This window comes from Engraulis encrasicolus, chromosome 24, assembly GCF_034702125.1.
Source record: "Engraulis encrasicolus isolate BLACKSEA-1 chromosome 24, IST_EnEncr_1.0, whole genome shotgun sequence".
NCBI lineage: Eukaryota > Metazoa > Chordata > Actinopteri > Clupeiformes > Engraulidae > Engraulis > Engraulis encrasicolus.
The window spans coordinates 44,320,422-44,333,491 of record NC_085880.1 but is presented as its reverse complement, the minus strand read 5'-3'; the positions used below and the strand labels follow the sequence as shown (position 1 = coordinate 44,333,491).

General features: G+C 44.4%; 1 protein-coding gene across 1 annotated transcript in view; it reads right to left on the bottom strand.

Moving 5' to 3' along the window:
- Positions 1-13,070, bottom strand: part of rps6ka2 (ribosomal protein S6 kinase, polypeptide 2) — a 67,562-nt gene that overhangs the window by 22,481 nt on the left and 32,011 nt on the right. The window contains exons 7-11 of the mRNA XM_063191986.1: positions 11,163-11,200; positions 9,738-9,880; positions 4,282-4,352; positions 3,945-4,033; positions 999-1,063 (exon numbers count right to left, since the gene is read on the bottom strand). Of these exons, the coding sequence (XP_063048056.1) occupies positions 999-1,063; positions 3,945-4,033; positions 4,282-4,352; positions 9,738-9,880; positions 11,163-11,200 (406 nt within the window). The remainder of the gene's footprint in view (positions 1-998; positions 1,064-3,944; positions 4,034-4,281; positions 4,353-9,737; positions 9,881-11,162; positions 11,201-13,070) is intronic.

The window sequence follows — 13,070 nt, the reverse complement described above, 5'->3', positions numbered from 1 at the left end:
ACAATGATCAACAGAGCCTCATTTTACTGCGATAAAGTGTTCCTTCAACCAATCAGTGAAAATAGACTTGACATCTATAACCCACGAGTGCTCGCTGCATGACAGTGTGTGTGTGTGTGTGTGTGTGTGTGTGTGTGTGTGTGTGTGTGTGTGTGTGTGTGTGTGTCTGTGTCTGTGTCTGTGTCTGTGTCTGTGTGTGTGTGTGTGTGTGTGTGTGTGTGTGTGTGTGTGTGTGTGTGTGTGTGTGTGTGTGTGTGTGTGTGCACATGTCTGCATTGTGTGTCTGTGTGTGTGCACATGTCTGTATGTGTGTGTGTGTGTGTGTGTGTGTGTGTGTGTGTGTGTGTGTGTGTGTGTGTGTCTGTCTAAGGGTGGGGGACAAAGAGGTTACTTGTGCCAGGCCGAGGGAGAGAGGGGGCCCAGAATGACATCCTCATTACATTGTATGTATTGGGTTTGGGGCCCTTGTATATACAGTATGTTTTCGTCCCGGGCCCAGACAAAGCTGTCAGCGGCCCTGCGCCTCTCTAGTGTACAGTGTTGCCAGATGTGTCTGATCAAATCCCGCCCAAAAGGTTCTCAAAAAACGCCAAAATGCGATAAATTCCACCCAATTTCAACAAATTGCATTGGTTTCTATCGGCACAAAACTGCAGAAAAAAACGCCAAATGGTCAATTTTTCCCGTTTTTACCCGCAGAAGGCCTTCCCAAGTAGCCCAATTGGACAGGCAACCGCCCAATCTGGCAACACGGTTGGTGTACTGTATGGATCGGTAGTATGCTGTATTCCCTGTCACCATCTTCGACTGTCCTGTCAAATAAAGGCATAAAAGCCCCTAAACATATATATTTTAAAAAATAAATAAATAATAATTCTGGGTTTGGGGTCCTTTCATATGTGTATTTGTCCCGGTCCCAGGCAAAGCTGTCAGCAGCCCTGCACCTCTCTGGTGTACTGTATGGATCGATACATGCTCTATCCCCTCATGCGACTCACATTCCAGTCGATGTTGGCAAAGAACGGATGTCGTTTGATCTCCTCCACACCATCTGGGCCGGCACCTGAGGACACACCACACCACACCAGGGGAGGAAGAGGAAGTCAGCATGCATGCATCCAGCATCTCTCCACAACAACAACACTGGTTCTCAAACTTTTTCAGACCAAGGACCACTTTTTCTCCCATTTTTAGTGGCTTTTTTAGGCTCACACTTGGAACAAGTTTTAGGCATTGCAAATTCACATCTAAATTGCTTATTGTTTTTATACACATTACAGGCCTGTTGTTATAGTCAGATAACTAATTTAGATATGCTTACACTTACAATAACATGTCAAATATAGCCTACACAAACATCTCTTGGAAATGCTAACTTTACATGTGTTGAGAATCCCTTGCGGACCACTTGAGGCATCACGCAGACCACCAGTGGTCCCCGGACCACACTTTGAGAACCCTGCTCTACAACACACAACAACACACAGCTCCCTGGCTGGTCTTGCATTAATATATGTTTTGTATGGAGGAGGCGAACACATTGGTCATGTTTGTTTGGGTTTTTCATGTGTAAATGTATGAGGATGACTGACAGGTACAGTATAATTTGTGTTGCTGCAGGCCACTGGTTTTGCATATAGCTTTGAACCGCACAATACCTCTGTACACTGGTACCTTTGCCCATGCATCCTCTTTTGATCAATTATTGAACAATTTCTATATGAAAAGCAGTGCATTTCTACGTTATGCTTTTATCAGCAAATGCAGTGCGGAACATCCTGATCTGTTTTATCAATTATAAATGAGCAGGTGCCTCACATGGCAGATACGTATCTATCACACATGTTTGAATCTGTCTGGACACTTGTACAACTCTATGTATTCACTTTACAGATCCAGCTGAATGGTGGAAAAGAATACTGGTGCATCTCAACTGCTGGAAGCACTGACATGTAAAGCATATGGACAGAGAGAATAGAGAGAGAGAGGTTCTGTTGGCCCATTGTTTCCGGGTTCTATTATTGCAAGGGTGGGGGGGGAATCCCCCTTTAGGCAGACCTAAGGACTGTTCTATTCATTGTAGGAGTATTATGACACGCCCCTTTAGGCAGACCGGAACCTGGTCATGTTAGGTGCCCATAGAAACCTATTATGTTGGCATAACTTATCTCTATATACTTAAAGGCCAACTTCCGATAAAACTCAGTTTTACTCACTCCTTTCGAAGATCGGACGGTCACCCCAAGTTAAACTCACTTGCAAGGCTCTCATAGCGGTGCGTCAACTCTCCTGGCTGTGTTTCCCGGTGTTTCCCAATTTACATAAATAATGCAGAGAAACGAGCGAATCACGAAAGCCTTACTGTGTTTCGTCACGTCGAAAGAAGGCGTTGCCCACAAAGGTTTATATCGACCCATTTATCTAAAAACATGTCGAGTAATTTTTTTCTGCTTGTTTTCAAAGCAAGCAACGTCTGGTGGCCCGAAACATAGCTTAGCTTAGCTATCAGCTGGTTGCTACTCTCAGGTACACACACAGCACAAAGCCTCATACATAAAGCCAGCTCACTCTGGTTGCTCCGTGCCTGCTGCTCGCCTAGGGGTCGCTGTCGAAAGAGCACAGCCCTGAATGGAGCCTGCACGCCTCCGTTGGCGCCCCTATAGTGCAGTACCACCCGGGGAAGTGGCGACTCTGTTTCCCATTACATTCTCTCCAAGTACTGGAGGACTGAGCCAATCAGAGACGCGTTTCTTCGAGAGCAGGAGGAGTGAGCCAATCAGAGACGCATTTCCACGAGAAACACGGAACACTCTCTCGTTTCTCCACAAGCCACCTTGCCAGCTTGCAAAAACGTCTTGAAACAAAGCAACCAGAACGTTTTTTAAAACAGGACCAACGCGTAACACATTCAATAACAATAGGGAACACGGCAATATTAATTAAATGACGTTGAGAGGCCATCTTTAAAGAATCTCTGATATGGACAGCCAGCTTCTACTGCATTCCATTCAACAGTTTTGAAGCATCTGCGATTGAGGTGACTGGATTCTTACTGGCCCTAAATTTCTGGATTCGTAGCTTAGCAACGCTGAGAACAAGTGTTGATGAGACAATGGTTGCATTTGACTGTCAATCAAAAAAAATCTAATAGAATTCTAACTGTCAATCAACCAAACTGACAATGCTCATTAGTCATTTAAAAATGTGAGCTCTCTAAAATAAAAGGTTAGCCCCAAAAAACATATTTGGATTGGGAAAACTACCGTTTGCATGAAATAAAAGTAGACTTGGCAAGAATTGGCAAGGAGACACATTGTTTCAAGTCTCCCATAGAGATGAATGGGATATGCCGATTTTCTTCCGGTTTGCCCCACCCCCCACGGTTGGCTCACTTCTGAATTGAGCGTCTGCTGTCCCCTGTACAGTATTTACGCCAATGGGTGAAAGCATTGTCAAGACCCTAGAATACAGGTGCACCTCAACTGCTGTAAGCATTCTGAAGACCCTTCAGAAGACCCTGGTTAAACTGACATCCAGAGGTGGCCAAAGTAAAAAGAAAGTTGGTAAGAGTAAGAGGTAAGTTTTGCCTGATTATCATCGACTTTCAAATTTCATACCCACAGCGTCACTAGGAGGGCATAGACTGGCTAAGGTAAATTTATGGTGTAAATACAACACTAGCACATGATATTACATAGCAGTTATTCCATTGCACCTAATGAAGTTGCTATATGTTGTTGTTACTGAAAAAAAACCCTAAAAAAACTAACAAATATGAATCAACCAGCACAGAATCAGGTGCATCACTGTAGACCAGTTACTCGGTGAAGTGTTGCAAGGAAACTATGACATTTTTAACTTCTACTTCTACGCTGGCCAGCTCTGCTGACATCAAACCAAATATCAATGCAGTGAGAAAACAATTTGGCATTTGTATACTTCACCTAATCTGTTGGTTGGGTTTCTCTTGAAAAGGGCTCGTAACAGGCTTTGCACTTCGGGACTTAGAAACTGTGGCATTCCCAGTTTTGCCCTGATAAAACAAACAAGAGAAAATGAAATCAAACACAAAACAAAACAATATCTTTGATGACTGTGCAACATGTTTTTGAGACACCGAAGACCACAGACACACAGACAAACAGACATGCACGCACACACAAACTCGCGCCCACGCACGCACACACACAAACGCGTGCACGCGCACACATACACACACACACACACACACACACACACACCAACCACACAAATATGAAACAATACAACAACAGATCTTACTTGAGAATTAAAGCCATGGTCTCCTTACGATCTTTGCCTTGGAAAGGGAGTGATCCTGTCAGCATTTCAAACTGAGCAAAACAAGGAAAGACAAAAGTGCAATGTAAGAATAACACAGAGACAAAGACAGGCACAGACACATACGCATGCACGCACGCACGCACGCACGCGCGCACCTTTCCACCCAAAACACACCACTTTAATTTTTGGCTTTTGTTATCATCCTATTTTCACCCCTTCCCAACACAAATATGACAAACGACAAAAAAAACGTGTTGTCCCTGAGCAATCACAATTTGTCATTTGTGAGTGACACAGTATTTCTTAGAGTGTACGGTAGCATCTCTCGGGGGTCAGAGTTAGGACTTTGGTCTGCCTGTAACTGCCCTACAAAGGCAAAGTGCAGTAACTATGTCAACATTGAAACTGAGAAAAATGCCTTCAAAGCCTTGGCATTAGGTTGGATACTATAGTTACATGGCGGTATCTCTGAAATGGGTGAAATTGGAACCATAGGGCTTTGTCACAAGATCAAGGAAGTGGTATGAAGACCAGTTCCAGGGTTCGTTCCAATATGCGACCTTGCGTCCTCCACTTGTGCTTGTGGCCTCATACCAGGAAGAAATATGTTGTGATGACATCACTAACAACAGAATTATATTTCAATATCTCGCAAAAGCTCAATTCTTAATTTTCTCATTTTCAAACAGGATGGTAAATGAAGAATAGTCACCCAAAAATGGTTTTGGCTATGCTGACAGTGGGGAAACTTCATTGTTTTCTCCACGGAGGCGGGGCATCAGCAAAACGTGAGGCCACAAGCTCAAGTGGAGGACGCAAGTTCGCATATTGGAATGCACACCCAGTCTCAACTTAATTCTGACAAAATACTGCACTTTGCCTTTCTCTTTGTACAGCAGTGTTTTCCCAACAGGGGTGTCGGGGCACCCTGGGGTGCTGCGGGCCTCCCTCAAGGGTGCCGTGGAAGCGTGACAGATAAATAAATTATGTAATATAATACATATTTGTCTAAATTGATAAGTTAATGCTAGTCAGTGGAATCTTTCATCTGTCATTTACGCACAATAAAGTAAATATAGGTCGCCCCAGTCAGCTGCAACTTCGAACGTAGGTCGTGTGACGTCTCCAAATGTGTTACATTTCTAAGCTTGTGTGATATCGACTGCGATGCCATGCTACGGCTTGTTGGTTTGGGGTGCCTTGACATTTTTCATAAATTGAAAGGGTGCCTCGCCTAAAAAAAGGTTGAGAAACACTGCTGTACAGCAGTGCATTGGCAGCTCATCTGGAGCAGGCAGCCCATCTGGACAGAGCCACAGCTGCCACCGACAGACAGTACGGTAAGAGGTAGAGATGCACCGGATCCTGATTTTTAGGATCCTGCCGGATACCGGATCCACTGCTTAAGATCCTGCCGGATACCGGATCCACTGCTTAAGATCCTGCCGGATACCGGATCCACTGCTTAAGATCCTGCCGGATCCGGAACCGGATACCGGATCCTACGAAAGGGTTGAAAGACATAGTCTACTCGCACACGTGGGCCCTTTTTATTATGTTGGCTCAAAGTATTTTTTAGACTCATTGGCACACTGCCTGCACTGGCCACTTCCAAAGTTCTTTCACTCCATGCAGCAATTGGGATTGTGAAAGACCTAGGCTAGAGATGAACCAGATCCTGAATTTTAGGTAACTGCCGGATACCGGATCCACTGCTTAAGATCCGGCTGGATCGGGATCCTGTGAAAAACCCTATTATCCTGCCGGATCCGGAACCAGATCTTGGATCCTGTGCATCTCCAGTAAGAGGCCACACAGTACATGCCATCAGGGCCTAGCTTTGGGACAGCTTTGACTGCATGGGCCTGGGACAAAACCATCTGAAAGGCCCCACCACTCAATACACACATTGCAGGCCCTGCCGTGGCCAATCAGGTAAGGCACTCGACTCGTCTGTCATGCGGCCAACCCGGGTTTGATTCCCGGCCCGGGTCATTTGCCGACCCCTCCCCGTCTCTCTCCCCATTCGCTTCCTGTCCACCTCTCAAACTGTCCAGTCAAATAAAGTCATAATCTTTAAAGAAATACACACATTGTAATGGGCACCCAATTCTGGGGGCCCCTTCTCTCTCCCTGGGCCCGGGACCACTGACCCCTTTGTCCCCTGCTCCCCCCAGGCTTCCCTGCATGTCATACATGCATAATGAGAAGTACCCACTCTGCACTGCAGGGAGGGAGGCCAGGCCGGGAGAACCCATGCAGCCGAGCCCAGCCGCAAATCACACTCAGGGATAAGCGTCAACCTGTCTGTCTTCTCCCTCCCTCTGCCTCGTGGGTAATTTTGATGTCGCCACTCGGCAGGGCTGAGCGGATTAGTCAGCAGCGGCGGCACTCAGAGTATGGAGAGAGGAGGGAGAGGAGGAAGAGGAGTCAGAGGAGGAGGAGGCAGAGGAGGCAGAGGAGGAGGAGGAGGAGGATGAGGAGGATGATGATGCATGGTGCCGAGTGAGAATGCAGTGGCAGTGGCGGCTTATTTTTAGGCTGGATGATTTTTATGGCAGTGCTTTCATGAAGGACTGGCGATGAAAAACGTTTCACTGCCCAAATAAATTTGTGTGCAAATGAAGCCGTTATCCCTAATGGCTGCTGATGCTGTTGTTATTGTTATTGTTGTTGTTTTGCTGTTGTTACTGTCACTGGGTAGTACTAGCAGTAGTAACAGAATGATTACGATTATTATAACAACAAGTACTAGTTCTAGTAGTTGAAGTTAGTTAGTTAGTTAGTTGGTTAGTTAGTTAGAGTAAGACCAATAGCTTTAAAATAAAAAATGTCTTCACTGACAGGTTAGGCTTAGGGATTGTTTTGGTCTGGGCACAGCTTAAACTGCTATAGCAATTTTTCGCTTAGTAAATTAATTTGGTACTGACTGACTGGAAAAGGCATTTCACCACCGCAAGATTTTTTACTTTTCTGATGATAAACTTAACAAAGTGTTGTGGGAACACAGAGAAAGCACTTCCGTGACCCATCATGTTATTTTTTAAAAATCCTTGAATCTACCACAGAGTTTATGTCCCAAGGAGCCATGGTCATTTCGTGGAATTCTGTGAGATCAGGTCGACTATGTAGAGAGTGCCTACCATTAACCCCTTAGCGCAGCGCTATGGCTCTCTGTAATGTCATAGCAATGTTGTTATGATGTAGTTAAGCATTTTCAGCAAGTGAATAGGGTCACCGGCATGGCCGTAGCCAGCAAGTTGGATTGACCGAGGTCCAAAATGCGCGCTGCGCGCCGAAATTTTTTTAATTTTTAAAAATATATTTGTTAAAAAAGTACATTTTTATAGGCCTAGATGTTTATGTATAATACATATATTTATATGCATCCATGGTGTTTTGTTTTAATCTCTTGGACATGTTTGCCCTGTTCTCTGTGACTCGTTTTCTGTGGAATGGGTATATCAAAATTAACATGAAACTTTAAACACATTCATATCTAAAGGTCCCTCCAATTTAAACCCATAGCCTAATCCAGTGTTTCTCAACCAGGGTGCTGCACCCTGGGGTGCCACGGAAACGTGGCTGATAAATAGGCCTAAATGATGTCAGGCTATAGGCCTAATACATATTTGTCTGAATTTAAAAATGAATAGCCTACTTAGTCTGGAATCTTTCATCTGCCATTTACGCACAATATTAGGTCGCAGAAAGCTGCAACTTCAAACGTAGGCTATAGCCTAGGTTGTGTGATGTCTCCAAATGTGTTAGTCTACTATCGGATGCGATGCCCTGTTACGGCTTGTTAGTTTGGGGTGCCTTCATTTTTTTAATGAATTCAAGGGGTGCCTCGCATAAAAAAAAGTTGAGAAACACTGACCTAATACAATAAAGTCAATATGATTATTAATCTACCATCTTAAAGTAGGCTATGGGCATAGGCTAATGACAAAGTGGCCAAATGAGTCAAAATATCCGTTGAAGTCGGTAGACAGTCCCACGAGCTACACGAATATGTTTCTTCATTTGGATACTATTTTAACGGTAGTACAGCAAAAAAAAAAAAAAAACAGTAGCCTATTTTCACTTACCAAATGATTTCTTGAAGTTGACATAGGCAACAAGTTAGGACTGTGGCGTGGTTGTTGTGGAGCCTGCTGCCTGTTATATGCCTATGTAAAACTAACGTCTTGTCAGCTGAACATTCTTTTCCTCGCATCGCCTGCACGCTTAGGCCTATTACACGTTACTATTATTATTTTTTTAGTAGTATTTCTGTACACGCAAAAGCGAAAGACGAAAGTCTATCAACACAGGCAATAATAACCCCTCCAATTTACAATCAAATTATTTTGATCTGACAGCCTGCTTTTAGCTGAGCTTAAGTTTGAATGTTTATTGGTTATTTTATGCAGCTGATGGCGTCAGTCGGTCTTTTTTTCCACTAGCCTATCTAAAACCAAATGACGGCTTATGACAGATAGTGACTTAGTTATCAAATGCCAACGTTGTCAAAGACGATAGCCTACTCATAACTCCTTATGCATATGCCTATGCTACTGTTTTAAAACTGTGCATCCATGTTGGCGACCTGTGTCTCAAGCAAGCTTGTTTGATGTCTGAATTGCGTTCTCTTCCACGACTCGCACCACTCGCGCGCAAGGCGCGCTTGTTCATTGCATGGGAAAAAAATATAAGCCTAGTAGTGCAAACAGAGGACACCAGAACATCTTCAGATGAGGACATTTTACTGTGATTGACTCTGAAGAAGTCGTGACAACTCGAAACGTTAATCTTGTCACTTGACCAAATAAGCAGGTAAAAATCCACATCTGAAGACGCTCTGGTGACTTCCTTTTATGTCCTTTTCTGTCGCTTATTACAGACCTTCCGATTTACAAGTAGAACCCAATGGCTGGTTCTTTCAAATAATGACTCAGTTAAAACGGTTTCACAAAGTTGTGAAAGACATCCACCTATTGGGCCACTGTTTTAAAACGCTTGGCTTTATAGGAGACGTCTCAAGCGCCCAAGCGCAGCGTGGGCAGGCTTAATGGCCACGTTCCTGATGGTGCGTTACTGTGTAGGCTGCTATCTCTCTATTAATGAATCACTTGCACAAACAGAACACAAAGGCAAAATAGAACTCATAGACCACTAATCACTATTTGCAAAGCACGTTTCACAGAGGTTTTGAGTTTTGTGTGTTTGATTCATTTGGGCATATTTGGCGTTAAAAATAAATAAATCTCGGACGAAATGAGCGAGGTCCGGACCTCGGTAACCTCAAATGTAACTACGGCCATGGTCACCGGCGACGCCATCTGCAGCAAGAGGCTACGACACCGTAGGACCATCCGTCTGCGTTGTGTGTGGGTGCCTACAATTAAGACACCGTAAGACCACCAGTCTGCATTCTGTGTGTGAGTGCTTACCATTAAGACACCGTAAGACCACCAGTCTGCGCTCTGTGTGTGTCCTCTCCTGTTCACCACCTCTGGCGCCATGTACTCGATGGTGCCGCAGAAGGAGTAGGCTCTCTTGTCGTTGTCGATGGACTCTTTACTCAGGCCAAAATCTGAAAAAACAAGGTCAGTAGACATTACACCAAGTCACATGTGAATATAACTGAAGTCGGGGGCGCTAGTTCGCCACTTGGGTCTCGAACCTGCAACCTACCAGTCAACGCTCCAGTTTGGGCATCAGATCAGGAGAGCATTTCTGTAAAACGTAGTTGCTAACTATGTTAGCTTCTTTGTTGGTTGCAATGCAATTTCCCATTGTCAACTACCGAAGTTGCTAACTGCTAACAACTACGCATCCAGACAATAGCTCAGCACTACTGATACTGTACGAGGCTTCAAGAGGGAGGTTTACTAATGTTCTACACCGAACTCTGGTAGTTGGCATCCGTTACATGAAGACTCACAAAAATGCTTTTCCGAATAGTGGGTGGACTCATTAAGTGTTTTATAGTGTTTCATGACACTAAAAAGAGTACACAAACAGGTTAGTGTGTGTTGCACACTATTTATTGAGTTGCACTGGTTACCGATCGCCGCCCGGATCAAGCACAAGGCATTGACCCTTGCCTACAAAACCATCACAGGAACGGCTCCAGCTTATCTGAAGGACCTACTAACGCCTTATGTTACTGGAAAAGAACTGCGCTCATCCAGCACAAGCCGCCTGGTTCTGCCATCCAGTCGCTCTAGGTACTCCCAGTCAAGATTGTTCTCCGTTGTGGTACCCAAGTGGTGGAACAGTCTCCCAGAGGCAGCAAGACTAAGCACATCTCTTGCAGCCTTCAAGAAACAACTAAAGACATTCCTCTTTCGAGAGAATCTACTAGACTAATGCTTGAACTGGCCTTGCCCCAGGGCAGACTCCTGACATGATGTTTAGTTTAGTTTGTGTGTGTGTGTGTGTGTGTGTGTGTGTGTGTGTGTGTGTGTGTGTGTGTGTGTGTGTGTGTGTGTGTGTGTGTGTGTGTGTGTGTGTGTGTGTGTGTGTGTGTGTGTGTGTGTGTACTCGTTATTTACTCTTTATGATTAAAAAAAAAAAAAAAACTAACCCTCTTTGCAACTGCACTTGTTGTTCTGTATATCTCCTGTGCACTTTATTTGCTTGTGATGTTGGCTTGATTATGTCCTCTTTTGAAAGTCGCTTTGGTTATAAAGCGTCTGCCAAATGCAATGTAATGTAATGTAATGTAATGTAGTGTGTGTGTGTGTGTGTGTGTGTGTGTGTGTGTGTGTGTGTGTGTGTGTGTGTGTGTGTGTGTGTGTGTGTGTGTGTGTGTGTGTGTGTGTGTGTGTGTGTACTGTATGTGCATGTGTGTGTGTTTAACTCATGCCTACCTGTTACTTTGATGTGTCCTTCCTGATCAAGAAGAATGCTGTAAAGGCAGAGAAATATTACAATAAAGTAATCACATCCTCGGACAAGAAAATGATGTAGAATCACACATTAATGATATGGTATCATGGCTTTCTAATGTTCTTGTCACAAATAGATGTCAATCTGATCAGTAGAAAAAGTATTTAAAAAGGCAAACAATTTTGTTTTGCAGTTCAATTAAAATGCCCTTTAAAAGTAGATGATTAATTGCAGGGGACATATTATGGAATTTGTTGTTTTTTCATGTTCTCATGACCAGTGCGATCATATATGCATGCCAGAAAAAATGGATGTACGGTAGTAGTGTATGGTGGGGCAAAGTGTTTTCCTCAAATCTGTGTATGTAACAAATGACCTCTTTTGCTCTCTTGTATCGTACATCAATAACTGGCTACACTTGACTTGATATATCTTTTCAAGGACAGAGGGGGAGGTGCACAGTAGGTAGTATGCTGTGGTTCTCCAGTTCAACATCATAAATAAAATAACCTCTTCTTTTGTCCTACACATGAGATGAGACAACACTGAAGGTTAATTTGGTGAACTGGTAGAACTGCATATTGAACAAGACACATTGATTGTATAAGAATGAAAAACAACTTGGGAGGCTTCCTTGGGCTAAGCATTTTCTGAGGTGGGGTTGCGCTATTGCGGTCTACAGGAGGGAAATAGGTTTCTTAAAGCAGCGAAAACAGCAGCAGTTATTACAAGAAAAAAAAGGAAAGTAAGCGTTGAAGAGAGTACAAAAAACCCCACTATAGCTATTTGAAGACTAAACAGATGGGAGTACACACACAACAGAGACCAACAACAGATGCTGCTTGCTTTGATCACACACACTGCACACCACACTCAGGCACGGGGATGTTTCTATTGCAGGTGCGTGCACACGTGCAAATGCTCCAGTTCAACCAACGCATGCATCTCCAAACGTGGCCGGCCGCATTGTCTCCTCTGTGTACCGCTGTGTTATGAACAAACTGTGCTGGGGTTTCCAAAAGCCTCTGTAATCCCCTTACAATCGCTGAGCATTTCCCATCCTCTCTGCTCCATCTTTAATTCTCCTGCCTGAGTCAGTCCAGTCAGTTCATGCCTCCCTCTGACAGCAATGTGTGACAGAACAGGACAGGATAGGACAGAGGCAGGGTTGCCAGATGAGACTGATGATTTTACACCCCGAAAAATGCGAAAAACCCATCTGGAAACACTAAATCCCACCCAATCTGACCTACATTCTATTGATTTTTTATGGCCATAGATTTGCAGAAAAACTTGACCGTATGCCCTTTTTACCACAATTTTTAAATCGCAGATTTAAAAGCAGCAGATCCTAAGCAGCCCAATTTGGAGGGAAACCGCCCAATTTGGCAACACTGGACAGAGGCGAACGTGGCTGGCAACATGTGTGGTGATTGAATGAGTGCCTGTGAATCAGTGCTCCCACAGCCGCTCCTCTCCAGCCGCTAAGTGTTGCATAATGACGCATCAGGTTGGCAGCAGGTAAGCTGATCAAGTATAACGGAATAGCGCTGTGGAGCGCTGATTAGTGACTCATCCTCCTCCTAGCTACTGCTGACTCCACCTGGACCTCACCCGTGGATGCCCTCGGCTACCCCAAACAGAGAGACAGTTCTATAGTTCTGATGCCCTCGGCCACCCCAAACACAGCTGCCAGTAGACAGTTCTACAGTTCTGATGCCCTCGGCTACCCCAACCCTGTTCTACCCTGATGCCCTCGGCTACCCCAAACAGAGCTGCCAGTAGACAGTTCTACAGTTCTGATGCCCTCGGCTACCCCAACCCTGTTCTATGCTGATGTGAACTACTCCAACCCTGCTCTATGCGAATGTCCTGAACTACTCAAACAT